General features: G+C 52.6%; 4 protein-coding genes across 4 annotated transcripts; 1 reads left to right on the forward strand and 3 right to left on the reverse strand.

Moving 5' to 3' along the window:
- Nucleotides 1–252: 252 nt before the first annotated feature.
- Nucleotides 253–2280, reverse strand: rlmA (SRF-type transcription factor RlmA; the record flags this gene model as incomplete). The annotated part of the gene is made up of 3 exons (XM_025691764.1): nt 253–1911; nt 1974–2130; nt 2225–2280. The coding sequence occupies 3 exons, from the start codon at nt 2278–2280 to the stop codon at nt 253–255; spliced, it is 1872 nt and encodes a 623-aa protein (XP_025551425.1).
- A 2756-nt stretch (nt 2281–5036) lies between these two features.
- BO97DRAFT_64350 (morphogenesis protein) lies at nt 5037–8865 on the forward strand. The gene is made up of 6 exons (XM_025700960.1): nt 5037–5540; nt 5657–5814; nt 5891–5984; nt 6039–6267; nt 6323–8613; nt 8675–8865. Exons 1-6 carry the CDS (start codon nt 5351–5353, stop codon nt 8752–8754), a joined length of 3042 nt encoding a protein of 1013 aa, XP_025551426.1. The 5' UTR covers nt 5037–5350; the 3' UTR covers nt 8755–8865.
- A 1374-nt stretch (nt 8866–10239) lies between these two features.
- BO97DRAFT_64421 (putative sucrose transporter) lies at nt 10240–12854 on the reverse strand. The gene is made up of 8 exons (XM_025700962.1): nt 12429–12854; nt 12295–12320; nt 11988–12232; nt 11859–11925; nt 11734–11805; nt 11491–11680; nt 11318–11433; nt 10240–11262 (listed from the first exon to the last, which is right to left on the reverse strand). The coding sequence occupies exons 1-8, from the start codon at nt 12524–12526 to the stop codon at nt 10376–10378; spliced, it is 1701 nt and encodes a 566-aa protein (XP_025551427.1). The 5' UTR covers nt 12527–12854; the 3' UTR covers nt 10240–10375.
- A 1185-nt stretch (nt 12855–14039) lies between these two features.
- Nucleotides 14040–16164, reverse strand: BO97DRAFT_64400 (glucose-6-phosphate dehydrogenase). Its single transcript, XM_025700961.1, has 8 exons — nt 15976–16164; nt 15891–15911; nt 15480–15824; nt 15216–15413; nt 14992–15153; nt 14732–14939; nt 14302–14673; nt 14040–14244 (listed from the first exon to the last, which is right to left on the reverse strand). The coding sequence occupies exons 1-8, from the start codon at nt 16063–16065 to the stop codon at nt 14135–14137; spliced, it is 1506 nt and encodes a 501-aa protein (XP_025551428.1). The 5' UTR covers nt 16066–16164; the 3' UTR covers nt 14040–14134.
- Nucleotides 16165–18353: the final 2189 nt, after the last annotated feature.

The raw sequence follows: 18353 nt of genomic DNA on the forward strand, positions 1-18353 counted from the left end.
AGCAGAGCAAAAGGATTAAAGAAAAGGGGTATAAAGTTGTTCGCAAAAGACAACCCTAAAGCAAAGGAGAGTGAGACGCACACATGCACACAAAGACACTAACTTCGACCAACTGCGAATTGCCCAGATTCTTCCGCCCCGGAACAGTAAAGTCACTAACGCCATGTAGATGCCATTATTTGAAACATGGGATAAGAGAGAAAGACGCAGCCAATGGAATAGGAGGAGATCATGATACTAAAGCCAGAGGGGTCATGTCTTCGGCTTTTTCATCACCCCTTCTGCGTTGGGTCCGCTGTCCGGGCTTTTGCGCTTCTTTTCTTGATCGTTCTCTTCGCGTCCGAAGCCGGGCCCGGACTGCACGGCGGGAGTCGGGAACGTCAAGGGGCTAGGGAGCATGTTGCTGTCTGGACCCGAGCGATTAAAACCCCATTCAGGAAAGAAGCTGGAAGGTGAGGGTAAAAGTGCGTCCGAGACAAATCGACTGGGGAGAGCTGAAATCGGGGTATCGATGTTGCTGTTGTTATTGTAGGCGGCATTGTTCTGGGCGGCCGGCCCGGGGGGCGGAGGTGGTCTGGCGAACGGGTTCGGCGGTCCCTGAGCCCCCGCGCTAAGGATCGCGCCGGCCGATGGCGATGGTGGGGGAAGAACCACGCCCGAATGATTAGTGTCCGGATTGGCTTTGGCCGGCGTCAACGTCTTATTGCCCGCCGAGTCGCGGGACGACGATTCACCCGTCGCACTGCCTCTATCTGAGTTTTCGCTCGGGATCTGCACCTTTAGCTGCGGGCGCTTAGGGGGTAATTGGCCGTTGTTGGTTCGTGCCGGGGGCTTTAGGTCTGCTACAGGCTGTGGGCGTGGCGCTTCGGTCGCAGCTCGAGCAGCTGGCGCCTTTCCGGCCTTCCCTGCCTTGACTGCAGGTGGTTTAGATGGCTTTACATCAAGGTTGTCTCCCACCGGAGCCTCCGCCTTGAGCTGGGCATTTTCTCCCGATTCACATGTGGGCGGGCCTACACCAAAGTGACGTGCTAAAACTGAGCCGCGGTCGTCGATCGGGGTGAAGATACTGCGCGACTTAGATGATATAGATCTTTGGTGCGGAGGCGAAGGGCTTCCTTCCGTCTTCATGGGACCCGGCATCTGCTCGGCAGCGGTTGCGTCGGGAAGTGATACCGTCCGCGGCGGTTGCGGTTGCGGTTGCGGCTCGTGTTGCGCAAATGTAGGGGGCATGGAAGCTCGTCCATGTTCTGCGATAAATGCTTGGGCGACCTGTGGTACGGGTGGGTGATGCGGCGCTTGTGAGATGGCCATGGGCGGCGGTTGCGGAGTCATAGCGTGCGGGTGTGGTGCGAGGTGCTGCGGCATTGATTGAGGCGCCATCGTGTGCGGGGGCATTGCCTGCGCCGGCATGGGTGGATGCTGATGCTGAGGTGGCCCGGGCTGGTGATGTGGCCCCGGTGGTCCGTAATGCGCATATTGGCCGGGACGCGGAGGTTGCGCCATTGCGTGGGCAACTGCTGGGTTATAAACGGACGGATTGGGCATGTATGCGAAACCGTTTTGCGGCGGGGGTGGAGGGGGCGGCGGAGTGGCATGATGTTGTTGAGGGCCGATATTCGAGCTGACGCGACGCAAATGATTCCTTGACGATGGTCTCGAGACACCTTGTGGTTGAGGGGTACCGTGCCGGGGATCGAAGGGCATCCCGTTCGGGATGGGTGGGGATGCGGACGGGGCGTGATTGACGTGTTGGAAGCCAGGGTGACCGGGAATATGAGCGGGGATCATGGGAGGATTGGGAGGCGTCGGATGTATATCTTCGGGGGCAGGAGTCGTCTCATCTTCATCGTCGTCATCGTCGCGTTTGCCGTTAAAGTCTTCGGGACCTTTGTGTTCATGAGGAGGACCGAACTAAACCAGTTGGATCGCGTCAGCTCCATGGAGGACAGTCCGAATTTGAGGATCCACCGCACATATTGATATCGAGTGAGCGTCTCGCGCATGTCACAGGACGAAAACTCATAGAGCTTCTTGTTGTGACCGAAGATGATGACAGCGACATCGACCGAACAAAGAACCGCAAGCTCATGTGCTTTCTTGAAGAGACCGCCCTTTCGCTTGAGAAAGGTCCTAAGCACCGACAGGAAGGTCAGTCAGATAGTCTGGCGACGGTCCTAGCTGCAGAACCAAAGACACAACAGTAAGGTGCGTGGGGGGGACCTACACTGAGCGATTGCGGTCATCCTTGATCGCCTTGATCTCGATCTTTCTCCGACCCATGAGGGATGCGAACGCGTGTCTGCAGCACTGGCAACAAGGTCAATCACAAATATGCCAGGTGGAGTAATAGTTCGTCCGAATCGAATAGCGGCGCGAACTGAAACTCAGGGAAGCGCCGCCCGATGAAGGCAATTCCAGAACGCGATGAGATAAGAATAAAAAAATGGAAAGAAAAAAAAATGAAAAATGAGATAGGAAAAAGAGCGACGACCAGAGAGCCAGGTCGCAGTCAGGTTGAAAATTAATATTAATTTTTACCGATATCCCGAGAGAAAGGAAAAGAGGGAATACTCGTAATCACTTCTACAGACCGGAAGAAGAACGAATGACGGAGATCAGGGAAGGTAGAAAAGGTGAGATTGGAAGGAGTGCTATTTTTGGAGAATGGTGACTGGGGGGGTGGGAGAGGACGAAGTGGGAGGGAGGTTGCAGTGATGGGAGGAGAGCAAGTTTGAGAATTGGGGGGTGGGGAGGGGAGGGAAAATGAAAGTGTAAGTAAGTATGGGAGGGGGGAGGATTCGGGAGCGTGGATGTTTGAATGTGGATGTGGATGAGACAACTTAGCAAGTGTGACGGCAAAGACAAAGGGGGGAAAGGAAGTGGCTTTGTGTGGCTAAAGAAAGAGTAAGGGAAAAAGAGAGAGAAACAGGCCAGACAACAAGCACAAGCAGGCCAAAAAAGCCAGGCAGTCAGGCAGCCCCCCCGATGGATGCAAGGATGGCCTCAGGTATACCAACCTTGAAAGAAAGAAGAGAAAAGAGACGCGGGTCGAATAGAGTGGTCGGTCCAGACAGAGTAAGGAGGAGGAAGGAAGAGAACAAGAACGAGAGACGAGAGACGAGGAAGTGGATGTCAACCGTGAGTGACAACAACAATGATGATGCTGATGAAGATGGGATGCCAGCCAGGAGGATAGGATGGGATGGAAGGGGAATGGAAGGGGAATGAATGACAATGGGCGACACGCGGGTGATGCAGATGATTCTTCTAAAGATAGTCTCTACCCGCTCGCCAACGGCGGCTCTCAACTGCCGCCCACTTATTCCTCCCTATTTATAGACTATGCTTCCGGATTGACAGATAGACATCTAGTCAGATAACTACTGTACTTAGTACGGAGTCCTGTACTTCCACTACTATCCGTTAGACGGTAGACCACTAGACACGGAGTACCTTTCTGACAGCATGGTTCATCATCCGACATCCTAGAATTGTATAAGATGCTGTCCGAGCTCATTCCCCCGCCTCCATTCCATTCCCTTGCTGACTCCTGTCAACAACCTCCATGACAATGCACCCTCCACCAGCTTGCCTTTCTTGGTTATAAACATTCATCGCATGGATTTACCGAGCATTTCATCACTAATAACAGACAAGTCTTCATGGCTGACCACACTGCTACTCTGCTAATATCTTATCCAGAATTATGGTCACAACCATAGGCATCATCTCAGCGGGGGAGGAACTGTTTCACCTCGGGGCCGGTGGACTGACTGGACTAAGCTGGACGGGCTGGACGGGCTGAGCAGGCTGAGCGAGCTGAGCAGGCTGCAGTGGGAGGTGGAGTGAACCCTGAGAGGGCCTGACCGCCTGCTTGCCTTGGGCAGTTCCATTGAGAGCTGAGACCCGTGACACAGGGTGACTCTCTCCTTTCGGCCTTATCCTCTCACCTTCCATGGACAGCACTGCAGTGACTGCACAGCACAACACCGCCTCTCCTTCAGGTTTAGCGCAAAGAGACCGACTCGAGCCCTTCCTTTTTTATTGGAGGTCTCCTCTCGACCAGTCACGGTGATCGCCAGTCTTGATTGGACCCGTCTGATTCAAGGTTGGGAGGCACGGCCGCCATATTATTTTCAATGATTATTTTCAATGATCCAAACAATCAGGCATTGAACCTAGATTTGGGTCCTTCCACTCCCCCCACGATTCACAGCTAATGTCCTTTATTGCTGTTGTATCACCCTCAGATGGCCATTGATATAGTCATTCCTGACAAAGATTCTGCTGCAGTCGGGGTCTGGGTAGGTATAATGTGTCACTTATATATACGAGACCGGGCAACCTCTGCATCCCCGACGTGTTTCAAGCATCCACTCGTGCATCCTTAAAAAAACTGTATGAATCCTGTGCACTGTGCCCTGTAGGTAGAAGCACGTCAATGCCGATCCACGTTCACAGACGGTGAGTCGGTAAATGCTAATCAATGGCTAGACTAATGCAGACCCAGTCAGTCCAGGTTCTTCTCTAGATTCTTCATGGACTTGGAACCATGGATAGCACTGTTGACCTATTTTCCACCCCCTGAAACGGCAAACCCCAGTCGATCCTCATCATCACCGTCCCTTCATCTCCTGCCCAATCTTCCCCTCCTCACACTTTCTGACTTGGAGGTTTTCTCTTTCTTTTCTTTTTCCCACTTCTTATCTCTCTCATATTGACTGGTTCTACACTAATCCTCTCCCCACCTCCCTCCATCGTGGCTGCAGTCGCTGCTGCGGTGGCATACTATTTACTTACTACTTACTACTTGCCTACTATCACTAGCTTAAAAGGCCCCAACCCTGATTGCTTCCCGCCCTGCAGGCGATCTTTCCTGGACACCTGGTCGGCCTTCGCTGCATCTGTCGCCCTCGGTCAATTTTTCCCGGCTTTTTTCTTGTCGCTTTGGATCCGATGATTCGACCAGTCTGTAGACGCTGTTGATTGATTGAGCTATCTGATCCGCATCGCTACTTCAGGACTCGGTTTGCATCCGCTGGCCCTCCCCTGGGGAGTCGTCGCTCTCCTCTTAATCCGCGCCTCCATCCTGTTATCATTCTTCCGCCTTTTCAATTTTCGCACCCTGCCCTGCTAGACATATTTCGCGACAGACTCGCATAGTCGGTTTTCCAACGGTCGTATCGGACCCCTCCAGTCGACGCCGGTTACACGCCCCTCCTGTGACGCCGCCGTTGGGCATTGTTCTCCATCCGAGCCACCTCCCCTCCCACCCCCGTGGATCTTTCGCCGAGGATCGCGTCGTCCGCCCGCCGAAAATCTGGCGCGCAAAAAGTGTTGGTTCAGCAGAATGCCTTTCTTTACTCGCGTTTTTCGCAGTAAAGACGCCAATGCCTCCAAAAAGAATGCCAAAACCCCCGAGGTAGAACATAAGGGCCCCGCAAAGCCCACTTGGACCGATGCGTGGCAGCGAACCGAAGTTGCCCCAGAGGAAGTCCAGGAGCTGTTGCACGGATGCACTCAGGAACTGAAAGCACGAGGTATGCCACCATCGTGGTCGATGATCCACCCCCGCTTCCCCCCCCCCTGCCAAATATAGTCCACCCCTGTGTGCATGCCTCAGTTTGCTGATCCTTGCCCCCTTCTTCTTTGACAGCTCTCCAAACTCCTTTCCTCCTCCTACCATTCCGCCCAAGCTCCGATGCCAGCGCTGCACGCACCTTCATCCGTAACTATTTCAATCAGTCCGTGGAGAAAGGGTCGCCTGTGAACGGAGAGGCCTTGGCACAAGATCTACGACTGACCGACCCAATCGTGAGTTATCTTGCCCGGTTCCTCATTGCTACGAAGAAGACTCGATCCTTACTCTACGCTTTCGGTAAATATATAGGTCATTTGTAGTGTGTTGAAATGGTGCTGGAGCAGACTCCCGGGTGGTGTGGTGACCTGGGAAGCTTATGAGTTGTTCAAAGTTGGCGAACAAGGTGCGAACATGGAGGCATTGCAGCTCTGGAATACACCCGGCTGACCTGATCTAGACTCCCAATTCGCGCGCGATGCATTCTCCACATTCATCCCCATCAGTGTTGATTCAGACGCCCGGGCCAAAATCATCACCGACTTCTTCGATCTGCTCGCGGCTGTTGCGGCACATGGTAAATCGAATGGTCTTGGGGGTCGCAAACTCTCTCGCTATGCTGGATGGTGGGCCTTCGACCACTCGGATACAGGCAGTGGCTTCGAGGCTGCCTACAAGAACTGGGCAAGGTATATCGCGGGAAATACATTGAACCAAAGATTTCCCTGGCTTACTCTTTCCTAGTGCGGCGGATGCGACAAGTCATTTGTTCTTTGCCTATCTGCGGTCTTTGTCGCCGGACGCCCGTGGGATCCACTCCATCTCCGCCCTGCCTATCGCTCTTCAGAGCCTGATTCAGGGAACGGAATATCCACCAGAGACTCCCACTCTTCTCCAAGTCTCCACGACTAAAGTGGTCATGATTGTTGACACCGTCTCCCCGACTCCATTTGCTCTGTTGCGGCGCGCAAAGAACTTTGAATACAGAGACAGTGATCGGCACCTGCAAGAATTCGCTAGCTTCGAAGACCCTGTTGGCGCGCTCACAGACGAATGTCTCCGCGTACTGAAATGCATTGCCTCGACTAACCAGTCAGCTGCGACCGAGTCGGAGACCACCGGCCGAGACGAAGCCTCCTGGTCGAGGTTCGAGAACTTCGGTTTCGGAGGTGCGCTTGACTCGGATTCAAACAACGATGCGAATGCTTTCAGTTTGGCACGAAATGAGTTCGGAAGCCTGAAATCCGCTCCCCAGTCCGGTACTGGGGATCTGGGCCGCCCCACGACCCCTTCGTGGGCGGACTTCATGTCTTCGGGCTTTGGCGATGAGACCATTCTGAAAGGACCGGTTGGTCCCTTGCTGTTGCCGCCGGACAAGGTCCTCCCTCCTCTTTCTACCGTCCGAGGCCAAAGCTCGCAGTCGCACAAACACAGCCTGAACGACGAACCTTCAATGGAGCCGGCTGAACTGGCGAGTATTACCACTCTAGATCTAGATGACTCTTTTTGGTGGGTCTGGATCAGTAGCCTAGCGGGTGAGGAGCCCACAAATCGGAAAGCCGTCTTCGGACGTTGCGCGTTGCTTGAGACCATCATCAAAGATACCAAGTGGCTGGTGCTGGAGGAACAGGTGAAGGGGGCCGCCCCTGAGCCCGAGCCTGGTGCATATATTGTCGAGAAGAAGCGGTTCTTTGGGTTTTCGACTCGGAAGAAGGGCGTGACCCGTCGCAAGTCGTCGGCCAAGAAAGTCAATTCGATGGAAGACTCTTACAAACGGTCCGACAACCAGGCACCGCAAAGTAAGACAAGCATTGCTCCGGACCAGCATGCCCGCATTCAGGCGGCCGCTGCTGCTCTCCAAAAGCGACACCGCGAGGAACAGGAGGCTGTCAATGGCTCCAGAACCAATGTTCCGCAAAATGCTAGATACTCCACAAAGACCAATTCCATTATGACTCTGCAGCCATCGATCATGAATGAGGCATCTCAGGCCATGAAGTGGGCGACCAATTATGACAAAAACACCTACCGTACCGCCTATCTGAGCAACAGCCTTGCGGGAACAGGTTCCCAAGCAGACGACGTGAAAGATTCGACAGAGGACCAACCAAGCACCCCGACTTCACTGGCGCCGAGCACCACTCGTCAGGCACCCCCGCCTCTGCCAAAGGATACCCCGGCTAGCTCTCCGAAACCTGCAGTACCCAGGAAAGAGGTTCCTGTTCACGACCAGACTCCTGCTACCAGCCGGAATGGTAGCACCACTGCCGCAGCGGATCTGTCGACGACGGAATCTCTTCCCAAGCAATCCATGGACTCGGACGAATCTGGGAGGAAGCTCAAGAAGAAGACCGGCAACACCGGGTTCAAGAGCATGTTTGGGACGATCAAGAAGAAGAGCGAGCCTGAACCCAAGCCCCCGGCGAAGATCACACCCCCCGCGGGCTCGGCTGTTGCAGCAGCTCGTGCTGCCCTTGAGGATAGAGCGAGAGCCGCCCAGGAGCATCCCATCCGTCCAGGAACCAACAACACTTTGAAGAAGAAGCCTGTACCGCTGGCGCCAGCTGCGGAGATCACCAAGGCTCCTATGGAGGCTTCCAAAGCTGATGTGGAGGAGCCTGTTGTCGAGCAGAAGGAACCCGAGGTTGCTGCCGATGCGCAACCTGCCGTGGAGGTCCCCAAAGCACCCGAATCGCCGAACAATAAGCCTAAGATCCGCCGCCAAGCCGAGTACGACGCCCTGTCTCGTATCGACACGAAAGAGCGAGCCGCTGCCGACCAAGAGTTCTCTCAATTCGACCAAGGGCCCCTAGTGGAACAGCCGGCTTTCGTTCCTGAATCCCCTGTCTCCGAGGAATTCACCGATGCCTCGGCGCATGCTCCAGTCGACGAGCCTGTCTCTCCACCCAAACCCGCCCCAGCTGCCTATGACCGCTGGGCCCAGATTCGTCAGAATGCCGCCGAGAGAGCTGCCCAGATCGAGGCTCGCGGGGGAAATGACTATACCAGCGACGAAAACACCAGCGAAGAAGAGAGTAAGTGGTTAAGTTTCTGATCACTCTCAGGTTGCACTTCTAACATGGCTGATTTGCATAGGTTTCGAATCCCGCGCTGCTCGCATCAAGGCCCGCGTCGCCGAACTGACCGGCAACATGCAAGCCGCCAGCCAGCCTTGATCCCGCTACTACTTCTCGATGTGACACGCTTCCGGTCTTACTGTTTTGATATGGCTCTGTTTTCACTCGCTCGCTCTCGCACATATACCTCGCCGCGCAATCGGATGTGATTTAATCTTACTGTTCATACAAAACCCCATTACCTAATGTATTTTTCGTCTTCTTCATACCGACTCAGGTTATCATCTTGTCCTTTCTTTTAGGCTTCTGCATCGAGTTAGAATGTATGTCAAGGTCTGCACACGAGCAAAGTTTCGAATGACCTCCCTCCATTTCCCGCGAAGCACGAACTCCACGCTAGGCTTTGATAATCACATTCAAATACCATACCACTATCCCTGTCCTTGGTTCTCTATGCATCTAGTCGTCCAATTTCCGGTGTTCGTGTCCATACCACCAATCGAATCCAGATCATGGTTCTAGTACCTGTCCCCATCCCATATTTGGTGTAATCAGGCCGGGGGCGAAGATGTATAAGTTGCTTTCCGGGTCCCCTTTCGGTAACGCCTCCCTCTATTCGCCCCAGGGGACAGGGGATACCGACTTCGTATTGTTCTGCTAAGGTCTGCGTAATCCGTCCGTCTGTCTGGCCTTGACATCTCGCTGGTGGATCAATCTACCTACCTAGCTAGCTACTAGTTACCTATGTACTCCATCTATCTACCAATCCACTCCAATGTAAATACCTATTTACGCCATCTATCTACGATCTACTCTACCTATCCATCCATCATTCTACAAACCACGAAGGAAAATAAATAGGTAGTCTCAGACTCACATACTTCTGCTTCTCGTTCTGCAATGAGACGCTGTAGAATGAATACCCCTGAGATAATTCGGTCTTTAAACATAGTATTTCTCGTTCTTGCAGTGAGAACCGTGTAGGATATTCCTAGCATGAGGATATATTTCGACTTAAACCTTTTTATCCATTTTATGTATAGGATCCTGAATGCAACGGAATATGTACAGCTCGCCTACAGGATTTCAGATTGATTGATTAATTCAACCGAGAAAAGGATCTAGATCATCATTGATAGATAGATATGTGCTAGTTATCTCTCGGAAAGATGAGAACAACTAGAAAGAAAAATTATTTATTAAAAGCTCTAAGATATGTATCATCCTCCCGACAAGATAGGTAGGTATATAGTTTCGAAATCAGAGAGGGCAAATCGTGATATACCTGGATCCAACCAAGGGCAGATATATAATTCCAAATAGCTCATAAGAGGAGAAGAGAAAGTGAGAGGGTGTAAGGCGATGATTGAATCGTGGAATCGTTGCGTATAGTGCGGGTGTTGGTATCAGTCCGATCGAAGATGCAGATATCGAATGACGTGTTAGCATGATCAGGGTAGGGATTGCTCCTTTTCTTTTTGTGCTTTGATATGCGGAGGAGAGATATGTATTAGGTGGGTAGGGGTATCGGATTAATATCGAGGTGGAGGTGTATGTGATTTTTTGTTGATGGCGCGCTCGAGTTTCTGAAATCTTTGTACAGCATATTCATCTGTCTTGTCGCGATATCGACGGAGATTCTGAGGGGTAGGATAATGAAAGGTAAGCCCGCGGGGGCTCTAAATACTTGTGGGCATCAAGGGTCCACCTATTCGGGGAATCACATCACGTGGCGCATCCGTCTCGTGGCTTCGACAGCGACAAGGGCACTAATTGCACCGATGAAGAGGCAGATGGAAATAGCGTTGGGCCTGCTCTTGTCGAGATTCATCCACTGGGATGATTCCTGCGCGGTCTCGTCGCGTTTCGTGCTGCCCGGTTCGAAGATACTGAACACGATCCAGCTGATGAACGTGCCGACAAATTGCGGGAGGGTTGTGTACACATTCAACACGCCGAGATAGATGCCTGCGAGTTCACCGGTTGATGGGACGTCGGAGCCGCCGTCCTCCACGTCGCTGTCGCTGTCCGCGTCGTGGTGGTTGAGTCGGAGGACGTCCATTTCGGTGTCTGTGGCTGTTCGATCGGCGTAGCCACCGGGCAAGATGCTGGAAGAGGTGATCATGGTTACTCGGGACGATGGGGAAGGATCCATGGCCAGTTTGTTGATTTCAACGCCCATGAAGGCGAAGGGGGCCCAACAGCTAATGGCCCACGGGATACCGCAGAGGGCGACGAGGAAGGTTGCAAAAGCGCGAGATCGTGCTAGTGGCGCGAATACCATGGTGGCAGCGAACATAATGTGCGAAATCAACCAACTCGTCTGTAGATCTGGACGGACGCTAGGGACTTTCTTGAGTAATGAGGCGATTCCGGGAGGTGGTCGCGGTGTGAACCGTGGCCGTTTGTTGTCTGGTGGCTGAACGCAGAACGGCAGTAGTACAGCTCCAATGAGTGTGATGGACGAAAAGACGACGAGCGATGAACTGCCGACACGGCCGACTTCTCCTAGCATATCGCTTGGGCGTACTGCATCTTTGGGAACCTCATAGCGAAAGTACGTCTCACCAACCCATGTCGTACTGTAGAAAAGGAAGGGAAACCAGCCTGGAAGAACCTGTCAGAATGGCAATTTGGTCGAAAGAGATAGCCCATAGCATACCGATCCAGGCCCAGAACTGAGCCCAGCAGATTGCCTGGATGCGCGGTGGCAGCTCCATCGTCGTTTTCAGCAGTTGGGAGATGACTTGCAGCGCTCCGGCCTTACCATCGGAGTCCCTATAAATGAAGCGTCAGCTACTGTACGTATTGTGGCTTTCCTCTTCTCCTAATTACCTTGCTGTGATCAAGACTCTCTCCTTCACCGCGTAGGATGTGATGGAAACTGCTGCGATTAGGGACAATGCAGCAAAGACCGTCATTTGCTTGAACTGCGTGTCGCCAAAAGCAGTGCCAAAAATGCTGACCGTGTCAATGGAACCAATGACATATCCAATAAGTTGCCCAATCGCCGTCATTCGGGTCGCTGCACGAGTTTTAGTATATCAATCCTACCACTGCAGGGAGGATGAGACCTACCCCATGCTGAACCGGTTTGCTGAAGAGGAATCGGCAACGTATCGACAATCAAACTGCGACAACACGCTTGTACTATACCGAGATCAGACCACGCATATCTAGCATAGAGCCTTACTCGAACATACCGACATTGATCGCAAAATCCACCGCGTAGATGCTCAAGACGGCCAGAGCAATAGTGGTGTTTTTGGCCTAGAAAGGGATCCAACTCAGCCACCGAACAAACCCAAAGCAACGGTAAAAATCCCAAGTACCTTCTCGGCATCCTTAACAAAGATCCGGACAATCTCCGTCGTCCATCCCAGCAGCAGCAGGCACATTGCGACAACCACGGACCCCACAATCATGAAAGGTCTGCGTCGACCCCATTTGGAGCGAGACCGATCCGCGATGACACCAATCAGCGGCTGTATGATCAACCCGGACAGAGGGCCAGCGATCCAGACCAGCGACGTCTTGGATTTGGTGAGGCCGAGCTGCAGGAGATAAGGCGTGCAATCTAAATCGCGCGAATGATCAGGGAGTGTTGCGAGAAGTTGCGTAACTGGGAGAAGCACGTACAGGTCATTTCAATGCCCCAAGTAAACCTGCAATTGACAAGAAGAACAAGCAAGTCAGATCATGGCCGGATTTCCGCATTGTTCGCTCGCATGCGCATGGCGAAATGACATCGGAGGCTCTCGAGAGGAACTCACTGTAGACCCAACAGACTGAAGGTCAAGAGCACCATGCGCACCCATTCCCTCCGACCTCGAATGGAGGGTGAACCCACCCATCGTGCAGCTTGTGCCATTCTTCGAGCTTGTATGCGCGCATGCAATTGCCCCAGGTGTTTATCAGGGTGGTTGAGCTTTCCATGAACCCGCGCTGGGTCGCCCACTCTACTCGGCGCCTGGAAAAACGGCCCAGAACACGATCGATGACAATCACCCCAACTGTCGCGTATGGTATATGTATTTCTTTCGAAGCTATAACGGTGGGGTTGAGCAAGACCTGAAGCTCAGGAGCGAGAGAAAAATGCAGTGGTTGGTGAAATGGGGTTGGTTGTCGCACGGTTGGTGGGCGATTTAAAAATAGCCGGAAAGGGTTCGTAGTAGTCTAAATGCGGAGGTCAGGCAAAAGGCACTATCAGTATATACAGCTGCGGGGAGAGAGGGTCGTGGGTAGATGCGCGGTTTGCCGTCAATGGAATAGGATTATGAGGATGTAAGAAGTGCGAATTGAGCCGGGGAGTGCGAGAATCGAGAACGAATAAGGACAGAAGAAATAGGAGAGAACAAGACGCAGAGAGAAAAACGAAAGAGAGGAAGAGAGGAAGAGAAGGAGAGAGGAGACGAGGCCTGGGCTGTGAGGCACACGGCAGGACGCATGCGGGACCCCGGCCCGTCGTTGGGTGGTCGAACCGTCCAAGACTCTTAAGACTATCGGCACCGGCCAACACGGTTGAACATGCTGCTGATTGACCCACTGCTGCTACTATTCATAAGTCATTCCCAGATTCTTCGGGCGAACTGGTCCAGAAGTATGTATGGAGTATGTATGCATGTCAGTCAGAGCAGACCACAGGCACGCGACATGGAGAGAGGGATTAAACCCCCCACCCCCTTTGAGGTCTGGGCGCACTCTGGGCACGCTCTGGGCACTCTCTGGGCACTCTAGGCTGCCCTTGGAGAGCCGAGTAGACAGCTTTTAACCTTCTTGGGTCAAGTGCTCGACCCTCAGGAAGATTGACAGCTGCTTGAAATTAGGATCTTCCCACCGCGGTGGGGTTGGATTATCGTTCTTTGTCCCGCATGCTATGTGAATCCGTCTCAGGAACCTCAAGCCGTGTGCGAAAGAAGCATTCAAGACGCTTCACGCCCCCTTGCCACCCAACTGCCTTCTCGGGCAATCGATGAAACCGTTCGTCGCATCCTGCGAAAATGCAAAGTGCTGCCCGCAGAGATGCTGACCGGTTGGTCCTAGGGTCTAGAACAGTAATTCTAGATTTGAGAAGGGTTGTGCCCATGGGAGGCAGGAATGTCCGTCTCTATTTTCTTGTTTTTCCACGCCGATAACAGCATTCCTGCAGTCTAGTGACAGCCGACCATATTCAACTGACACTTTACGCTCAACCCGCCAGCCGCCTACACCAACCCCAGGAGATTCGTAACGTGCTCTGCATTCGTTTCTAAAGAAATAAAGGGGGTTGTAAACAGTAACTCCAGTCATTGCCCGACCGACCGATGAACAATACCCTGAACTTGCATTCCTGTCATATCCACCCACATGTCCGTCCGGTCGTGCCGTAGATCTCGCCTCATAGCATTAACATTTTTTCATAACTTAGTCTGACATTTTACTTCTTCATTCGTCGTGCCCCACTGCCCGCCTCAGGATGTCCTAATGGCTATACCATTGATTACAACCGGTTGGGAGTGGAGGTCAAGGGCCACTGGTAGCCAGCAGCGTCGCTGAACTTGTAGCCGTAAGAGGCCGTGAAGTCATCCAGGACAGCGGGTCCACGGGATCCTAAATCAGGGGTCAGTCACCGCACCGGAGACTAAACATGCCAGTGGTTATACATACCGTAGGGGTACTCCATGGGGATGATTTCCTTGTTGTCATCCAGGTAGTGCAAGAGAGGCGTGAAGATTCTCCAGCTGGCATCCAACTCATCGTCACGGACGAAGTTGGAGTGGTCACCCTTCAGGGCGTCGAGAATCAGGGACTCGTAGGCCTCGGGAATCTTGAGGTCGGAGAAGCGGCGGCGGTAGGTGAGGTCGAGCTCAGTCACCACGGTCTGCATGGACAACCCAGGCAGCTTGGAGTTCATCTTGATGTAGACGGATTCGTTGGGCTGGACACGGATAACGAGTTCGTTGCGGGGGATGTCCTTGAAGATACCGGACGTGACGTCACGGAACTGGATGCGGATCTCGGTCTTCTGCTCGTTCAAGGCTGCAAAGAGTCAATATCTTAATTCAGACCCGGACCTTGCTACCACCAAGGGGCGTACCTTTTCCGGCCTTCAGGATGAAAGGAACACCGTCCCATCTCTCGTTCTTGATGTAGGCAACCATGGCGCAGAAGGTAGGGCAGCGAGAGTCCTGGGGAACGGTCTCATCCTCCTTGTAGGCGGGCTTGCTGCCGTCCAGCGACTTTCCGTATTGACCGATGATGACGTTCTTGGGCTCAATGGCGTCCATCGCACGGAGGACACGGACCTGGGAGAAACAGTCAGCCGGAGAACCCGGTGCGAGTGAAAGTGATGCTTACCTTCTCGTCACGGATGTCCTCAGCAGAGAAGGAGATGGGGCGCTCCATGGCGAGCAGGGTCAGGACCTGCAAAAGGTGGTTCTGCATGACATCACGAATGATGCCGAATTCATCGAAGTAACCACCACGGCCCTCAGTGCCGAACGGCTCCTTGAAAGTGATCTATACCGCGGAGAATATCTTAGCGATTGACCAGAACCCAAGAAACCAGTATATCATCATACCTGAACGTTATCGATGTGGTGACGGTTCCAGGTGGCGTTGAAGAATTCGTTTCCGAAGCGCATGATAAGGATGTTCTTGACCATCTCCTTGCCCAGGTAGTGGTCGATACGGAAGATCTCGTCCTCCTTCCAGTTGGGGTCGAGGGCTTTCTGGAGGTCGCGCGAGCTCTGAAGGTCCTTACCGAAGGGCTTCTCAACCTATAGTGTCACAAGGAAGACATAAGTGTCTGCTCAACAGCGAAATTTGTGGGGGAGACGACTCACAATGATGCGAGCAACACCGTTCTTGGGGTAGCAGTTGCGCTTCAGCTGGTCGGAAACGGTGGTGAAGACACTGGGGGGAAGTGCCATGTAGAAGATTCTGTTCTGCTCCTTCTGGCCCTTCTCAACCTCCTCAAGGTGCTTGTTGAGGTTGACGAAAGAGTCATCCTTGTCGTATTGACCGGAAATGTAGCTGCAGAATTGGCAGAAGCTATCCAGTTGCTCTTCGATTTCCTTGGTGGGGGTCTTGATATATGAGCGCACACGTCTCAGGTATTCTTCGTGATCCATGTTTGTCCGGGCATAGCCGACGATCTTGATGCCCTTGGGCAGGAACTTGTTGCGGTACTACAGGCGCCGTTAGTAACCGGTGCCACCGCCAGTGCCACCCTGGGACTGTCATTGAGAACATACAAGGCCGAAAAGCGCGGGGAACTGAGATAATGGTCAGCTTCGATGTCCAAACGTCCGCTTTTTCTTTCTGTCTCTCATGACTCACGGTCTTCTTCTTCGCAAGATCTCCCGAGGCACCTAGTACTACAATGACGGTGTCATCTTTGAGTTCGGCGGTGCTGCGTTGAATATCCATATTAGCTTCTCAAGTCGGCAGGGATTGACTAAAAGACTGCAGGGATTTGATGTATGTCGATCTGAGAAAATTGAGTGGAACCGCGAAACGGCAGAAAATCAACAGCAAAGAAGCAAATCAACGGGATAGTTGGTCGTGACGACGAATTGGCAGGAAATCGAGTTCTGGCAAGACTGAAGCGGGCGGGTTCGCAGATGAATGTTTGGCGACCGGCCCGGTAAGAAGTGGGTGGGTGAAGTTCACGTAACAGCAGTAGTTCGGGGCGGTGGACGAGGAGGGAATGGAGGGAATGGAGGAGGAGAGGAGGGAGGAGAGGAGGGGTGTGATGTCAGCGAGGGAGGGTCACAGGTAGTACTACTCACCCAGCAGCGCTCTGGCGTTCGTCTATCGTGCTGGCCATTATTCTTTTGGGATTGGTGGGGTAGTTTGGTATGGAAGGTCGCAACAATGGGGGATCAATTGGGGAGAGTCAAGTAGGTAGTAGCAGCAGCAGTAGTAGTAGTAATAAATGGACACAGAGAGAGAAGAAGAGAGGAGAAAAGAGTAGGGGAACAGGTTCAAAGGGATTTAATGGAAATTTCTCAACAATTCCGGCGGAGCAAGTACTTTTTAAGAGCGTGAGGGCTCGTAGCGTAAGATGGCCGGAGGGGAAGCTGCCGCTGCTGGTACTGCTGCTGCTGCTACTGCTTGCTACTGCTTGCTACTAAGTAAATTACTACAACAAAGCGCAAAGGTGGGCGGGCGCAAAGCAACTACTGAGCCCGGGTGGGGCAGCTGTTCTTTCCACTACGTCGATGTTACTGCCGCGGGACCCCGTGAAGAGGAGGAGGAGGAGCCTTGAATGTACACACAGGGTAAAGGTAAAATTATTCATTTTCCTATTTTCCATTTCTTATTATCCATGATTTCCACCTCTTCAACCAATTCCTTCTCCGTCTTACATTCGGACATGACGATGACCGACCGTCTACTCCGCCGTAGTTCGGGGCATTCTTCTTTTGGTCCATGATGACTTCGAGAAGGAAATTCTGTCCGCTTTATAGTTGAATCTTTCCCATCTGTTCCAGCAAACCACCCGCTCCGGTCCAGTTCCCACCCTGTGGCAATGACTCCTGTTATTATATCATTGCTTGGTAAGAGAAACACACTATCTACAATGCACGCACAGCTTGATACCATAATAAGAATCCCGACCGTTCCGGCTCCCAGCCCATCAGCACTACTATCACGGTTCTTCTAATCATGGCACTCACTCCTTCGCGCGAATCTGGGGGAATGACTGACCTCCCCCGAGATTCCCATGCATGGAGAGGCGAATGGAGCTCGAATGAAAAGCACATCTCTCAAGTCACATGCGCCACACCCCGCGTTCATTATTATCCAATAGTCTGTCTGGACCCCCTCCAACTCCGATCTGACATTCTTCTTTGTCTGATTCTCGGGTTGAAGAAAAGAAAATAAAGCATGGGGTTATCATGGCTTATTCCCGGTGACCGTCCTACATGGGATGTATATCCGCGGGGCACTGGGTGAAGACAGTGGAGCTTCCAGCCATGCAGGTCAGCTTAGGGGGGCCTGCCCTCCTGGAGATAGACAGCAATGAATCGTATCCAATCTGCCGCATCCCAACCGCAGGACAAGGCCATTGCAATCTAAATCGGTTCGCGTAAAAACAGAAGATCAACCCGAGGGAATCCCGTCTATAAAGCTTGCGCCTGCCCCTCGTTTTCATTTTCAAGTTACATACTAGTGCGATATTCAACCGTTTTTCAGCATTGTCCCGATAACAGCAGCAGAATGGCATTGAACCGATGTTCAGGCTATTCCACACCCATAACTTAAACCGTATAGATCGCGCCAGAAGCTGCAGCGAAGGATCATTGGCTGCCGGGGCCTGCGGTAGCCAGGTGAGACTGTGAGACTCCTGAATTCGCGTTTCCGGTGACCAGCGCCGTGGGGTTCGATCGGCGAATTTGTCATCCAGAAAAAAGGATGATACGGATTTAATTTTCCCGTAAAATGGGCGTAGTGTAGGAGGAACAGTGAATCAAACCGAAGTTTCGGCCCAGTCGAGTCCGGAGATGGTGCTAACGATGCCGAGTCAGGGCTGGCCTTAGTTAACTTGCGGAGTATTATGCTTCCATCACACCTAGTCTAACTACTGAGAGATGCATCGCCATAGTTGTTGCATTCCAGCCTCACTATTGGACCACATGCTCTTCGTGATGTCTTGCGCTCTAATTGCTTCTGTTCCTCGAGGGCATACCGCGGTGTTGACACCGCCCGAC

The sequence above is a fragment of the Aspergillus homomorphus genome (genome assembly GCF_003184865.1).
Source record: "Aspergillus homomorphus CBS 101889 unplaced genomic scaffold BO97scaffold_18, whole genome shotgun sequence".
Taxonomy (NCBI): Eukaryota; Fungi; Ascomycota; class Eurotiomycetes; order Eurotiales; family Aspergillaceae; genus Aspergillus; species Aspergillus homomorphus.